The sequence below is a fragment of the Lontra canadensis genome, unplaced genomic scaffold, assembly GCF_010015895.1.
Source record: "Lontra canadensis isolate GAN:19392208 unplaced genomic scaffold, GSC_riverotter_1.0 scaffold84, whole genome shotgun sequence".
NCBI classification, from domain to species: Eukaryota; Metazoa; Chordata; class Mammalia; order Carnivora; family Mustelidae; genus Lontra; species Lontra canadensis.
Window position 1 is genome coordinate 7,679,352 of NW_022631078.1, and position 14,316 is coordinate 7,693,667.

At 40.0% G+C, this 14,316-nt stretch overlaps 1 protein-coding gene across 1 annotated transcript in view; it reads left to right on the forward strand.

The window, feature by feature from the left end:
• Positions 1–1,131: 1,131 nt before the first annotated feature.
• SLC25A17 (solute carrier family 25 member 17) overlaps positions 1,132–14,316 on the forward strand; it is a 49,166-nt gene continuing 35,981 nt past the window's right edge. Inside the window, 3 exon segments of the mRNA XM_032882926.1 lie at positions 1,132–1,308; positions 1,310–1,440; positions 1,442–1,553. Of these exon segments, the coding sequence (XP_032738817.1) occupies positions 1,132–1,308; positions 1,310–1,440; positions 1,442–1,553 (420 nt within the window).

Below are 14,316 nucleotides of genomic sequence, written 5' to 3' on the forward strand. Positions count from 1 at the left end.
GTTTAAGTGGAAATATCTTGACCAGTGGCGATTGAAATATTTTATGAAAATTTTGTGGGGGGAAAAAACGACCGGGGAAACATTGTTAGGGCCCTCTCCTGAGCAGTAAATATGGTAACAGGTATAATAAAGCATGGAGCCTGGCATGTAGTAAGCGCTCAGGAATTATCACAAGGGGTATTTGAAGGGGAAACTCAGATGGTACTGAAGCTGGAGGAGACATGGCAGTAGCACTCCAGTAGCGTGAAGTTGGAGTCCTGAGACCTTGCGTCTCAGTATGACCTACGTTAGAGGTTGAAAGTGGTTTCTCCCGTTCTTTGTAGTTTTGGTTCTTTGCTTTAGAACATGTGAAGATTTTTTTTTTTTTTTAAACATAAAGTACGTCTACATACATTAGCTTTTGTAATCTTTACAGCACTGGAGTTGCATTAACGCAGTCACTTGAAACCTGGGCGCCTGGGGGGCAGAGTAGGTTGCGCAACCAAGTCTTAGTGTAGGATGGTGAGATGAAGCGCCCGTCGCCCCCGTAGGGCTCTGCGCTGAGCGCAGAGGCTGCCTGAGATTCTCCCTCCGTGTGCACCTCCTGCTTGGGCTCTCTCAAACAAATAAGCAAACCTCTAAAAAAGAAAAGAAAAACCAAAGGGCTTAAATGAGTGTCTTAGTTACGAACGAGTATAATCCCACCTGCATCTGATCACTTTGATCCCAAGCTCCATTTTGTCTTCCTACTACACGGGGGTAGAGGGGTGGGGTTTTAAGGTTGGAGAACCTTGCCCAATCAACATTTCCTTTCGGATAAAATGTGACTTTATTATTTAAGATTTTATTTATCTGAGATAGAGCAAGAGAGCACAAGCAGAGTGGAGGGGCAGAGTATAAGGGAGAAGCAGCCTCCCCGCTGAGCAGGGAGTCCGACTGGGGGCTGGATCCCAGCACCCTAAAATCATGACCTGAGCTGAAGGCAGACGCTTAAGGACTGAGCCACCCAGGAGCTCCAAAATGTGACTTTAAAGATACTGTTGAGAGAAAATAAGAGTTAACTTGCAGAAAAATAGGACGATCTGAGTCCCCATCTTGCCGGTTAGCAGCCTGCCTTATGGAGGGAAGGTGACCATCTAGGCCTAAGTCCCGATGTTGAAGCACAACCCCAGGCCCCCAAACTCGAGGGTACTCCGGTCACACCCAGGGGAGGGCTCCCGGCTCTCTGTCACGGTGTTCCGCGTGTCTGGGCTAGAGAGTCTCTGTCCCGCCCACGCATGCCCCGAAGGCCAATCAGAGTCGAGGGACTTTCCCAGGGTCGCCTTCCCCCCACCCCTTCCCGCCCCCGCAGCCTCCGCGTGAGAGACCCGGCGCCTCACGACCCGGAAGTGGTTGTTCTCGAGGAGGCGGACCTGAGAAGGTGGGGCCTGTGACGCTTAAGTCCCGGGCTCTGGCTCTTCTTTACGCTAGCTGCGGCTCCTGAGGCAAAAGTGTTGCTGCATGTGTGGGGAGCCGCAGCAATGGCCTCCGTGCTGTCCTACGAGAGCCTGGTCCACGCTGTGGCCGGAGCCGTGGTGAGGCGGGGTCTTCACGCCCGGGCCACTGCGGGGTGTGGGGCTTCTGTGGGGCCAGTCCCGGGATATGGCTGGGGGATGGGGATGCGAGGGAGAGGGTGGATTGGTATCTGCAGTCGTGACTGTGGGACAAGGAGGAAATGAGGCATAGGCGAGAAGATGCTGGAACAGTTTGGGGTGAGGGCCAGCATCCCCTTCGCCCCTGGCTGTTTTGGTCTCTTAAAAGTCTCTGGGCTATAGACAGCGATGATCCCTCATACCCACAGAGAGCCTGGAAGAAAATAATGGCTATTTTCTTTGCCTTCTGAAATTTAAAAACCAATCACCTCCCTTAAAGGCCACCACACGTACAAACTTTGTTTAACGGGGCTGGAGGAGAACGTAGGTGTGAAGCTGTGTTCTTAGTCACGCGCTTACCTATAGCCTAGTTTCTTTTTTTCTTTTTTTTTTTTTTAAGATTTTATTTATTTATGAGAGAGAGAGAGAGAGCGAGCACAGGCAGATAGAATGGCAGGCAGAGGCAGAGGGAGAAGCAGGCTCCCTGACGAGCAAGGAGCCCGATGTGGGACTCGATCCCAGGACGCTGGGACCATGACCTGAGCTGAAGGCAGCTGCTTAACCAACTGAGCCACCCAGGCGTCCCTATAGCCTAGTTTCTTACTCTTGCGGCAGAGTGGCAGTATCTAGGATATCTCTGGCCAATATCGTCAGAAGATGCGTCTTTTTTTTTTTTTTTTTTTTTTTTTTTTTAACGTCAAGGTGAGAGTTGCGGTCTACCACAGGTGTGGTTTACGGTGAGGTATGAGCGCGAGTCTTCGGTTTGTGGATGTCTCCGTCCCATTTGACGTTTCTCTCTTTTCCTTGACACTTGCCACTCTTGGCTTGGGTGACTTCCTCCTCTGGATGTCCTCCGAACTCTCTGGCTGCCTTTTCTCATATCCTGCGCCAGCTGTCAAGGTGCACCTTTAGCAACTGGAATCACTGTGACTTCAGAGGACTATCAGAGCCCTCTCCTTTTGGTCAGCAAAACTTCCCTGAGAGCTCCTCTTCCGTGCACACTAAGCAGGGACGATCCCCAACTCCATCATCTGTTAGGTGACCCGTAAATTTCACTTTCCTGATCTGTAAAGCAGGGATGTCCCAACATACTCCACAGACTTGTTTTTAGAGTTAGCTGACACAGTACTTCTTGGAAGGGCCTGACTCAGGAGTCTTGGTTCATTTAATTAAACCAGAACGGCCTTTCAGCCGGTAAAAAGGTGCTCAAATGGAAGCTTGCTTGACGTGATCTAGGATGGCCATAAAAACCCATGTGTCTGCAGTAGAGGGAATAAAGAGGCAGAAAGCCTTCAGGGGACGGAACTATATGAGACTTTAACTCTGAGTAGGAATGAGAGCTAGCTAGCTTTTGAAGGTTTTGAGCATCCAGCAACTTGCTGATACACATTTTATTGTATTTTTTTTTTTAAGATTTTATTTATTTACCTGGCAGAGCGAGAATGGGAACACAAGCAGGGGAGTGGGAGAGGGAGAAGCAGGCCTCTTGCTGAGCAGGGAGCCAGAAGTGGAACTTGGTCCCAGGACCCTGGGATTACGACCTGAGCCAAAGGCAGATGCCCAACAACTGAGCCACCCCAGGTGCCCGCTGATTTATATTTTAAACATGATCACCCTGGCTGCTCTGATGAAAGTAAACTATAAGGCAGTAAAGGTGGAAGCAGGGAAATTGCCAGGGGGCTTTTATGTCATCTCAGGCCAGAGATAATGGTGGCTTGGACTAAGATAGTAGTAGCAGTGGAGGTGCTTAGAAGTGATCATTAACCTGGAATACACTTATAAGATAGAGTCACCAGGGTTTGATGGTGGGTCGGATATGGGATATAAAAGGTTGAGGGTTGGTTGACTCCCCAAGAGTTTTTGGCTTGAGCAAGTGGAAACATTTACATTACTGAGATAACAAAGACTATAACTGAGCTGGTCATAGAAAGATTGGTTTTGGACTAGTTCAGTTTGAAATGCATAAGAGTATTAATGGCACTAGATAAGTGGACTGAGAGAAAAGTCTGGAAGACTGAGTGGGTATGCCAACATTAAGAAAGATTTCAGAAGTGAGATAGCCCCTGCAAAGGAGACGAAGGAAGGACCTGTTGGGGAGGAGGAAAACTAAGAAATGTGGTATCCCGAAAGTCACATGGAGAATTAGCCATTGGATTTATTAATTCGTTTCTCAAAAAATCCAGTGGTTAGTTGACAAGACACATGTTGGTAGATGGTGGAGTGAATAGTTGAAGTGTGACTAAGAAAGAATGGGAAGATGGGAAGTGTTTGTTTTCTTTTCTTTCTGTCAATAAATGCCATTCATTCAGCACCTGTACAGAGTGCTTTCTATGTGCCATGTAGTGTTCTAGGTGCTAGAAATATACTGGAGAACAAAGTCTTTTTTTTTTTTTAATTTTATTTTTTATAAACATATATTTTTTTCCCCAGGGGTACAGGTCTGTGAATCACCAGGTTTACACACTTCACTGCACTCACCATAGCACATACCCTCCCCAATGTCCATAATAACCCCCCCCAACCCCCCTCCCCCCAGCAACCCTCAGTTTGTTTTGTGAGATTAAGAGTCACTTATGGTTTATCTCCCTCCCAATCCCATCTTGTTTCATTTACTCTTCTCCTACCCCCTTAACCCCCCATGTTGCATCTCCTCTCCCTCATATCAGGGAGATCATATGATAGTTGTCTTTCTCCGATTGACTTATTTCGCTAAGCATGATACCCTCTAGTTCCATCCACGTCGTCGCAAATGGCAAGATTTCATTTCTTTTGATGGCTGCATAGTATTCCATTGTGTATATATACCACATCTTCTTTATCCATTTGTCTGTTGATGGACATCTAGGTTCTTTCCATAGTTTGGCTATTGTAGACATTGCTGCTATAAACATTCGGGTGCACGTGCCCCTTCGGATCACTACGTTTGTATCTTTAGGGTAAATACCCAGCAGTACAATTGCTGGGTCATAGGGTAGTTCTATTTTCAACATTTTGAGGAACCTCCATGCTGTTTTCCAGAGTGGTTGCACCAGCTTGCATTCCCACCAACAGTGTAGGAGGGTTCCCCTTTCTCCGCATCCTCGCCAGCATCTGTCATTTCCTGACTTGTTAATTTTAGCCATTCTGACTGGTGTGAGGTGGTATCTCATTGTGGTTTTGATTTGTATTTCCCTGATGCTGAGTGATATGGAGCACTTTTTCATGTGTCTGTTGGCCATCTGGATGTCTTCTTTGCAGAAATGTCTGTTCATGTCTTCTGCCCATTTCTTGATTGGATTATTTGTTCTTTGGGTGTTGAGTTTGCTAAGTTCTTTATAGATTCTGGACACTAGCCCTTTATCTGATATGTCGTTTGCAAATATCTTCTCCCATTCTGTCAGTTGTCTTTTGGTTTTGTGAACTGTTTCCTTTGCTGTGCAAAAGCTTTTGATCTTGATAAAATCCCAATAGTTCATTTTTGCCCTTGCTTCCCTTGCCTTTGGCCATGTTCCTAGGAAGATGTTGCTGCGGCAGAGGTCGAAGAGGTTGCTGCCTGTGTTCTCCTCAAGGATTTTGATGGATTCCTTTCTCACATTGAGGTCCTTCATCCATTTTGAGTCTATTTTCGTGTATGGTGTAAGGAAATGATCTAATTTCATTTTTCTGCATGTGGCTATCCAATTTTCCCAACATCATTTGTTGAAGAGGCTGTCTTTTTTCCATTGGACATTCTTTCCTGCTTTGTCGAAGATTAGTTGACCATAGAGTTGAGGGTCTATTTCTGGGCTCTCTATTCTGTTCCATTGATCTATGTGTCTGTTTTTGTGCCAGTACCATGCTGTCTTGATGGAGAACAAAGTCTTTTTATTCATGGAGAGTGCCTACCAATGGGGGAGTCAGACAATAACTGAGTAAACAAAAAATAACTTTTAGATTGTGTTAAGTGCTATAAAAGAAAAGTGTTGGCACACTTTTTCTGTAAGAAGGTAAATGATAAATATTTTAGATTTTGTGTACAGTCTCTGGTGCAGCTGCTGAGCACTGCCATGATAGTGTGACAGTAGCCATTGACAATAAAATATGTAAATGAATGAGTGGAGCTTAGTTCCAGTAAAAACCTGTTTATGAAACCAGACAGTGGATTGGATTTGGCTCATGGCCTATAGTTTTCTGAGCCTTACTATAGAGAGTGACTGTGGGTAGAGGTGATTTATCTCCATGTAACCTACAAAGACATTTCTATATTTTCTCTCTCCTTGTTGCCAATTTTTCTCCTGTTAAACTTATGTTTGAAATTTTGCACCCTGAATTTGCTATGGTTTTTCTTTTCTTCCATAAGCTGTGTTAGATTATCTAATAGATACGCTTTTTAAGACTTTTTTTTTTTCTCTTGCTTCTCCTCAGGGCAGAGTGTTCCTGGCACATATCTGAGAAGTTGCATTGTGTTGGTTTTTTTTTGTTTGTTTTTTGTTTTTTAAACTGTTATGCTGAAGAATGTTCTCAAACTTTTTTTTTTTTTTTTTGCCAACCTTTGTGTTAAAGTTAAACCATGTAATGCAGTTCGTTTCTTCTGGTTGCTACCAAAGGAAAAAAATTTCACCACAAAAATGTCACTACAGTTGGTAAGAAAAATGGCATTTCTTTTAATGATATAGTATTGTCCTGAGCATAGTGTTCAACCAAAGCTTTGAGATGATCAAGAAGAGTTAGTTTAGCATAGTGTTTAAAAGTACTTGAGTGCCTGAGTGCCTGACTTGAGCCAGGCAGCCTGGGCAGAATCCTGTCTTTGCCTCTCAGTAGCTGTGTAATTTCTGTGTAAACTCCAAGCAAGCCTGCCCAGAGTAGTTGCTTCTCCCCAAAGGATTGTTGGATCATTGCTTAAGATGTTGATTTACAACCTTTTTGAGTTGACATGTTTCATCTTTGCTTATTTGCTTCCAAGTTCTACATTTCCACATCAAGCGTGGTGTTAAACACACACACACACATTTAAAAATTAAAATAAACAAATAGTGATTTTGAGTGTTCCCTGGCACACCTTGCGTTAACTGCAGATAATTTCGAGTATGAAAATTAGAATTGTACTATTTCAGGAGAATGCTATAGCTCTAATGGATGACTATTACATGATAGAGTTAATGACCTCATTCATAAACATTTCTCAAAACTTTGAGTATAATTAGGTTTATAATATTATATTTTGGGTTCCCATTAGATTAGCTTTGCAAGGCAGATTTTATTTTTAGAAATGTACATTTGTAATTAAAAGAAATTTTATTAATCTGCAATTTGAAAAGTGAAATTGGTTAGAATTGCGTAAGTGGGGTTTAGACACTGAAACAGACTTTGGAATTGTAATGCTAATAATTAACCAGGGGACTTCTTTTCTCCCTGTAGTTAATTTGAAAATTTTTTTTGTTTTTTTAATTGCAAAATTTATGTTTAGAATAGGAGTTTGCTAGCCAAAATGAAACAGGAGGGTAATAAGAGACTTTTAGAATCAGAAAGCATGGCCAAAGGTCCTCATGTAAATCCACATGTGGGGAACTTAAAATTAGTTCTGACAAAGCTGGTATAAAAGATGAGAGATGAGGAGAAGCCTATGTAGTTGGGGAATCTCATACTATGCAAAGAAGTTTGGGTTAAATTTTATCAGAAACAGTGTTTGTCAAATTGGTTGTGTCTTCCTCATTGTGTTTTCTTTATATACAAGTAAGCATTTACAAATAGATTTTTTGTTTATATAACTGGTATTATAGAGTTTTATATCGTGGGGTTTTTGGTGTTTGTTTCTAAATATAAAGCATTTCCCCATATGTATCAGTTAGGGCTCTCTGGTTGCAAGCTGGAGAAACAGCCTCTGGGTAATTTAACAAAAAGAAAGTTTATTGGCAGGCTCTTTGGGAGCTCCCAGGATCAGTGCGACGGCTGAGGATTTGAAGTAGGAAGGAACCAACATGCTCCACTGGAGAGTGTTGGGCACCACTAATGGAATCAGTGGATTTTGTCGCTCTACAGTATTCTGCTCAAGATTTAAAGTCATGGGAGAGTCCCTGTTAGCTGTGCTCTGGGTTATGTCCCCAGGCCTTGACTGTAATGGGTGGGGAAGGGTCTCTCAAAAGGAGCCTTCCAGAACTCTTCAGCTAGTGTAGCGGAGGGTAGGACCATCCTAGGAGGAGGTAAAGATCAGACTGCCCTTAGGAAGAGAAATGATGCCATGTGGCTCAAAACATCAGAAATCCACTATATCATGTCATTAAAAAGATTTCAAAAAGTATTGTTTTTTTAACACAAAATATTCTATCATATGAGTATTCTATAATATAATTTTATGGACATATACATTGTTTCTAACTTTTCACTGTGGTAAACACTCAGTGCAATGTAAATGTTAATGGGGCCTCCCACACCCGCTTATGAAGATTCTGGAATTGCTTAGTAAAGTGACTTCCTTAATGTCACTCCTTAATTGATAGATTAGAAACAAAACCCTCTATATCCAGATTCAATTTAGTTAACTCAGACTCTAATTTGTAAAATGTCTATAACTTCACAGGGTTTTGTGAATATTAAATAACATGAGTAAAACAGCTTTTATACTATCTGACACATAGAAGGGGCTCAATAAATGGAAGCTATTAATCATTTTGTGGACAACTATGTTTTCTAATTTTCTGTGCATCCTAACTTGATTGAGTTAGTGAATTTGATGTTATATTTAGTAATATTTAGTACTTAGAATACCCCAGCTTCTTTTTTTTTTTAAGATTTTATTGTTTTAAGGAATTTCTACACTAAATGTGGGGCTTGAACTCACAACCCTGAGATCAAGAGTTGCAAGCTCTACTAACTGAGCCAGCCAAGCACCCCTAGAATTACCTAACTTCTTAACCCCCTCTCAAATCCGTTAACAATTCTGACAGGTAGGCATTGTGACAAGTGGTTAAAAATGCGGGCTCTGAAACCAGACTACCTTGAGTTCCAACTCAGGTATGCTATTTACCATCTGTGTGACTTTGGGCATGTTTCTCAATCTCTCTTTGCCTTGGTTTCTTCATCTGTTAAAAGGGGAAGATAATAATACCCCCCTCAGGGCTGTTTCTAAGGCTTTTGGACAAGTATCTTTATTCTCACAGAGAGATAGGAAAATGGAAACAGGGATTTTATTTTATTTTTTTTTAAGATTTTATTTATTTATTTGACAGACAGAGATCACAAGTAGGCAGAGAAGCAAGCAGAGAGAGAGGAGGAAGCAGGCTCCCTGCTGAGCAGAGAGCCCGATGTGGGGCTCGATACCAGGACCCCGGGATCATGACCTGAGCAGAAGGCAGAGGCTTTAACCCACTGAGCCACCCAGGTGCCCCCAAAACAGGGATTTTAAATGGCTTCCGAGGTTACCAGTGAATTGGTCGTAGGCACAGGGCCAGAATCCAGGTCTCCCCTCTCTGCTACTCTCTCTTCTCTCTGCTGTGCCTGGGTGTCTTCTCTTCCATGCTTCTTGTCCCATTCCTTTGTGTATTTCAAAACAAAACTCTGAATATCCTTAGATTATCAGAAAGCAAGTGACATTAAATATTAAGTGTATATGTGTATAAACAAACTAGAGGCACTTGGACACTAACTGTTTACTGGGAGTATTTTATTTTTTATTTTTTTAAGATTTTATTTATTTATTTGTCATAGAGAGAGCACAAGCAGGCAGAGTGGCAGGCAGAGGCAGAGAGAGAAGCAGGTTCCCCACTGGACAAGGAGCCTGATGCGGGACTTGATCCCAGGACCCTGAGATCATGAGCTGAAGGCAGTGGCTTAACCAACTGAGCCACCCAAGTGTCCCTACTGGGAGTATTTTAAACTACAGTTCTAACAGTTTATATGTTCAGTTCTCTTTGAAATGGTTTTCCTTTCCACAGCTGATTCATCCAGACCCAGAGTTTAGATCTAGTTGCTCAGATTCCCATAGAATTAACTTAGGTTGGTGTACATCTGAGGGCATTATGTTGCTTTGGTTTAAATATCTCAAAAAAGGGTGATTGAAGTAAGTCTTTGTTGTATTATCTTTACTTCCTAGCCTGCTGTTTTATTTCATTTAGGCTTCTGTTAAATTATGATTGAATCATTATGTAGCTTTTAGTCTTTAATAAGACTTCATTGCCTCACTACCTCCCATCCAAAATATATCTTGATTTCTTAGTAATCCTTTTTTTAAGACTTCATTTTTTAGAGCAGTTTTAGATGCACAGCAAAATTGAGAGAAGATACAGAGATTTCCCTTATACCCCTAGTCCCCACACATGTACATCCCCCACCAGAGTGGTGCATTTGATGAACCTGCATTGACCTATCATAATTACCCAAAGTCCATAGTGTGTATTAGCATATATTCACTCTTGGTGCTGTGCATTGTATGGATTTGACAGTGTATGAGGACATGAAACCAGCATGATTGTATCATGTGGAGTACTTTCACTTCCCTAAAAGTCCTGTGTGCTCTCCCTGTTCATCCCTTCTTACCTCCTTAATAAATTTTCCAGCTAACGGAGTCACTTCATTTCAGTTCTCCTAATATTAAAGGTTCTTATGCAGTCTTTATTGGAATTATTTTTCTAACTTTACTTGGCTTCTTTATGCTTGAGTCAGAAAAAGTTTAAATAAAGAAAACTTTTTCCATACATATAATAGCATATAACTTTATTTTTTAAATAAGTATGGATTAATAGCTGCAAAAAAGTTTTAGAGTAAAAATTAGCCATGTTATCTTGAGTCATATATATTTTCTTCTGAACCTGAGTTTTCTGAGCTATAAAATGGGGACAATAACACTTCACTTACTGGGGTCTCCTGGTAACACTTGTGGAGCACCTAGTGCAGTGCCTAGAAAAGTGTAATAAGGCCATAATTTATTTATTTTTCAGATATATTCTTGTAAATATAATATTTATCCCCTGTTTCAGAAATTGGATAGAACTGAAATTTTTTCTCGCCTTGTATGGCCAACTCTACCCATTCACTTGTAGTAAATGATCTCACCTTTTATTCTCTAGATAAAGGGGCTACTGGGATGAGCTTTCTTACTTTTCCATTTTTTCTGATTACAGAGTCAATTGCAGTTGTACCCATATACCTATATTCTCCTGGTCTCTGGAAAAACAGATGCATCCAGTCTCTGCTATCTTTGATCTTAATCCTCCCCTCCCCCCACCACCCCATCCCTAAATATCTTTTGGGACTTTATCCCATTAATTTTCTCCTCTTTCCTATAGCTTTAACCTTTCTCCAGTGTTTGCTTCCCTTCAGTCCTCAAACATGCTTAGCCCTGTCCTGTCAAACCAGTCTGTCTGGAGACTGCCTTTTTCTTAGCTGCTGCTGGTGGTTCTCCTGTTTACTTAAAGGATATTCTGTACTTCCTGAATTTGTTTAACTACTCTATCTCTGTGTTTAAGTGTGAGAGTTAGCTTGATGGCTTTATCAATGGGAAAGATTCATATTAACTCTGATTAGATGAATAACATTTTTTAATATCAGTGCCACAGTAAGTAGCTTTCAGTCTTTGGAATTTCATTAGCTCAAGATCTACCCCTGAAAATGTATTTTAGTTGTTTTTCTTTCTTTTTCAAATAACTTTCAGCCTGGTAATGCCACATACTCCCTCAGGAGAAGCTGTATACTGATTTCGGTGGTGGTGTGACTCAACCACCATTTCTAGGCTCCTCTCTGGAAATTGACTTTGGAACTGGCATTGCACTTTTTGATAGTGTTTCACCCTTCGTTGGTGAATTAACATTTTGGAAATGATTGAATTTGGTGACTTGGTTGGTAAGCTAACCCAAACATCATTATACTTAAAGGCATGACACTCTGTTTCTATATTTATGCATGTCTTTTAATAAGATACCTGTGTAGAAAGGATCTAAATTCAGATTTCCGGCTTTTTTTTTCTTCTTGATTTTGTCATTTACCTAATTTTCATATCCAGGGTAAAATGGTAGCTATTTTATGTCTGTTTTTATTTTCATTTGTTTAGTTCACTAAATTTTATTAATTTTTCGAAGGCAGGGTATTAAGTTAGATTTTCACTTCTGAAATATTCAAGGAACGTAAAAGAGTGGTTGGTGTTAGATACTATAAGTAATAGATTTGAAATGTGAAGAAATAGAATTTAAAATGTAAACCTGCCCTTACACAATCACCCAATAAGCCTGGAATCCCAAAAGAATATTCTGTAGAGATGAATGGAAAATGATCTTACTCCTCCTCAGGAATATTAGCTATCTCCAACCTCAGCAGTGAGAAATCACCACTGAGTTTTTTTGTTTTGTTTTGTTTTTTTAAGATTTTGTTTATTTATTTGACAGAAATCACAAGTAGCTGGAGAGGCAGGCAGAGAGAGAGAGAGGAAGCAGGCTCCCTTCTGAGCAGAGAACCTGATGCCGGGCTTAATCCCAGGACCCTGAGATCATGACTTGAGCCGAAGGCAGAGGCTTAACCCACTGAGCCACCCAGGAGCCCTCACCACTGAGATTTTGAAGCCACAAACCCTCTCTTAGGTTGCAGCCTGAATTTTCACTACTTGCATCATTTGAAAACCTGAAGCGAACAATTTAACTTGGAATGATTCTAGGTTGGTGGGACTGCAAAGTGTCTGGCAGAAATACTTTCCAGAAGTACTTATCTTTAGAAGGTTTAAAAGAATGCCCAAAAATAGAATTCTAAGGTAAGTTCAATCCAAACGAACTAAACTCACAGAGAAACAAGGCACTGTGAACAAGAGCAGTAGCAGATAACAGCAATAATCAGAAAATGGAATGTTCAATCACAATCTTAAAAAGCTACTTAATATGTATAAGGAAATAAAAGAAAGTCTAGAAAATATGTGTGAGGAACAAGAAACTAAGATTGGCTGAGCGTATTTGAAAGTTAACCAAATAGAATATCTAGAAATGAAAAGTAAAATAACTGAAATTTGAAAGTGGATTCGTGATAGTTGTGGGAATACTGAAAACTTATTTAAACAAAACCACAGCTCTTAGAAAGACAGGACAAGAAGGCAGAAGGAAATATAATAGAGCTAAATTCTCACCCTCCATAATGTAAAATAAATAATCTCTAAAATTGAAGAATCAGAAGATAATAGGATATTTTTTAATTATATGGAGATAGGTAAATTTCAAAATTTCAAAAGAAACAGCTAAAAGAAGCTAAAATAATTGCCTCTGAGGAAGTTTGAGTAAAATGGAGAGGAATGGGCAGGAACTTCTGTATTTTGCCATTTATATTGCATCGACTTTTTTAAACTATGTGCATCTTTTGTTTTGATCAAATAAAAATTTAAATATAAAATAATTAATGCATAGCTGTAAATTGATAATTGAGGCCAAGTGATGGATTCAAATTCCAAACAGGTTTATCAATATATTAGACACAACTGAAGATGGAATTAGTGAGCTAAAGGATAGTTGACACTGAATTATCATTTGCAATGATTGTAGTCAGAAAATTGTGGAGTGTTTTCTTTATTTTGCTGAGAGAAAATAACCTCTCCCTAGGATGCTATATCCAGTGAAAATCTTTAACACATACATGAAATAGAGACATTTTCAGACCATCAGAAACAGTTTGCCACTAGCAAGATCCTCATGAGAAATCCTGAAGGATATTCTTCATATGGAAGGCAAGTGATGCTAGATGGAAAGTATGAGATGGAAGAAAAGATGAAGAGTAGAAAAAGTGGTAAATATTGCATGTATCTAGATCTAAACAACTTTAACTGTCAAATAATAAATTAACCCAGTGTTTTGTGGACATTAAAAAAGAAGCAAAAGAAGTTAGAATTAAAGTAGATTAATAGTTGCATGAAAGTGAGTGGGAGTGAATGGAATTAAATTTCTGTTGTTTGGGAGGAGGACAAACCTATTGAATATTTTTAACATTGGTAAGTTAGGAATGTATGTCATTACTAGATAGCTTGTAGAATTTTATCATGAAATAACACAATGGAATAAACAGCAGAAGTAAATTAATTAAAAAAAACCAAACCTTTAGTCAAAAAAGAAAGCAGAAAAGCGCAGAAAAACCAACATAGAGTATATATGACACATAGCACAAAATAAGATGGCAGCTTTAAATCCAAATACATGTTAATGAACTAAATGCTTGCGTTAAAAGAGAATGCACTAGATTGGTTTTTAAAAGGGAGAATGGTATTTATAAAAGATGCATCTAAAAGAAAAGGATATAAGATGGGACGCCTGAGTGGCTCAGTCAGTTAAGTGTCTGCCTTCAGCTCAGGTTATGATCCCAGGGTTCTGGGATTGTGCCCTGCATTGGGCTTGCTGCTCAGCGGGAAGCTTGCTTCTCCCTCTGCCTGCCACGCCCCTTGCTTGTGCTTGCTCTCCCTATCTTTCTCTCTCTGACAAATAAATTAAATTAAATTAAATTAAATTAAATTAAATTAAAAGAAAGGGATACAAGAAGTTCAAAAGTAAAAATGTGAGAAAAGACCGATCAGAGAAAAACAACCAAAAGTGATCTATCAACATCAGACAAAAATAAACTTTATAGTAAAGGCATCAAAGAGAAAAAAGACTCAATATGTCAGGAAAATAAAACAGTTTTAAGTTTGTGTTCATCTAATAACAGTCTCAAAATATTTAAAGCAAAAATTTAAGAAGAAATATACCAGTCACCAAAATGGAAGATTATTTTTCAGTAATTGATAGAACAGGTTGTG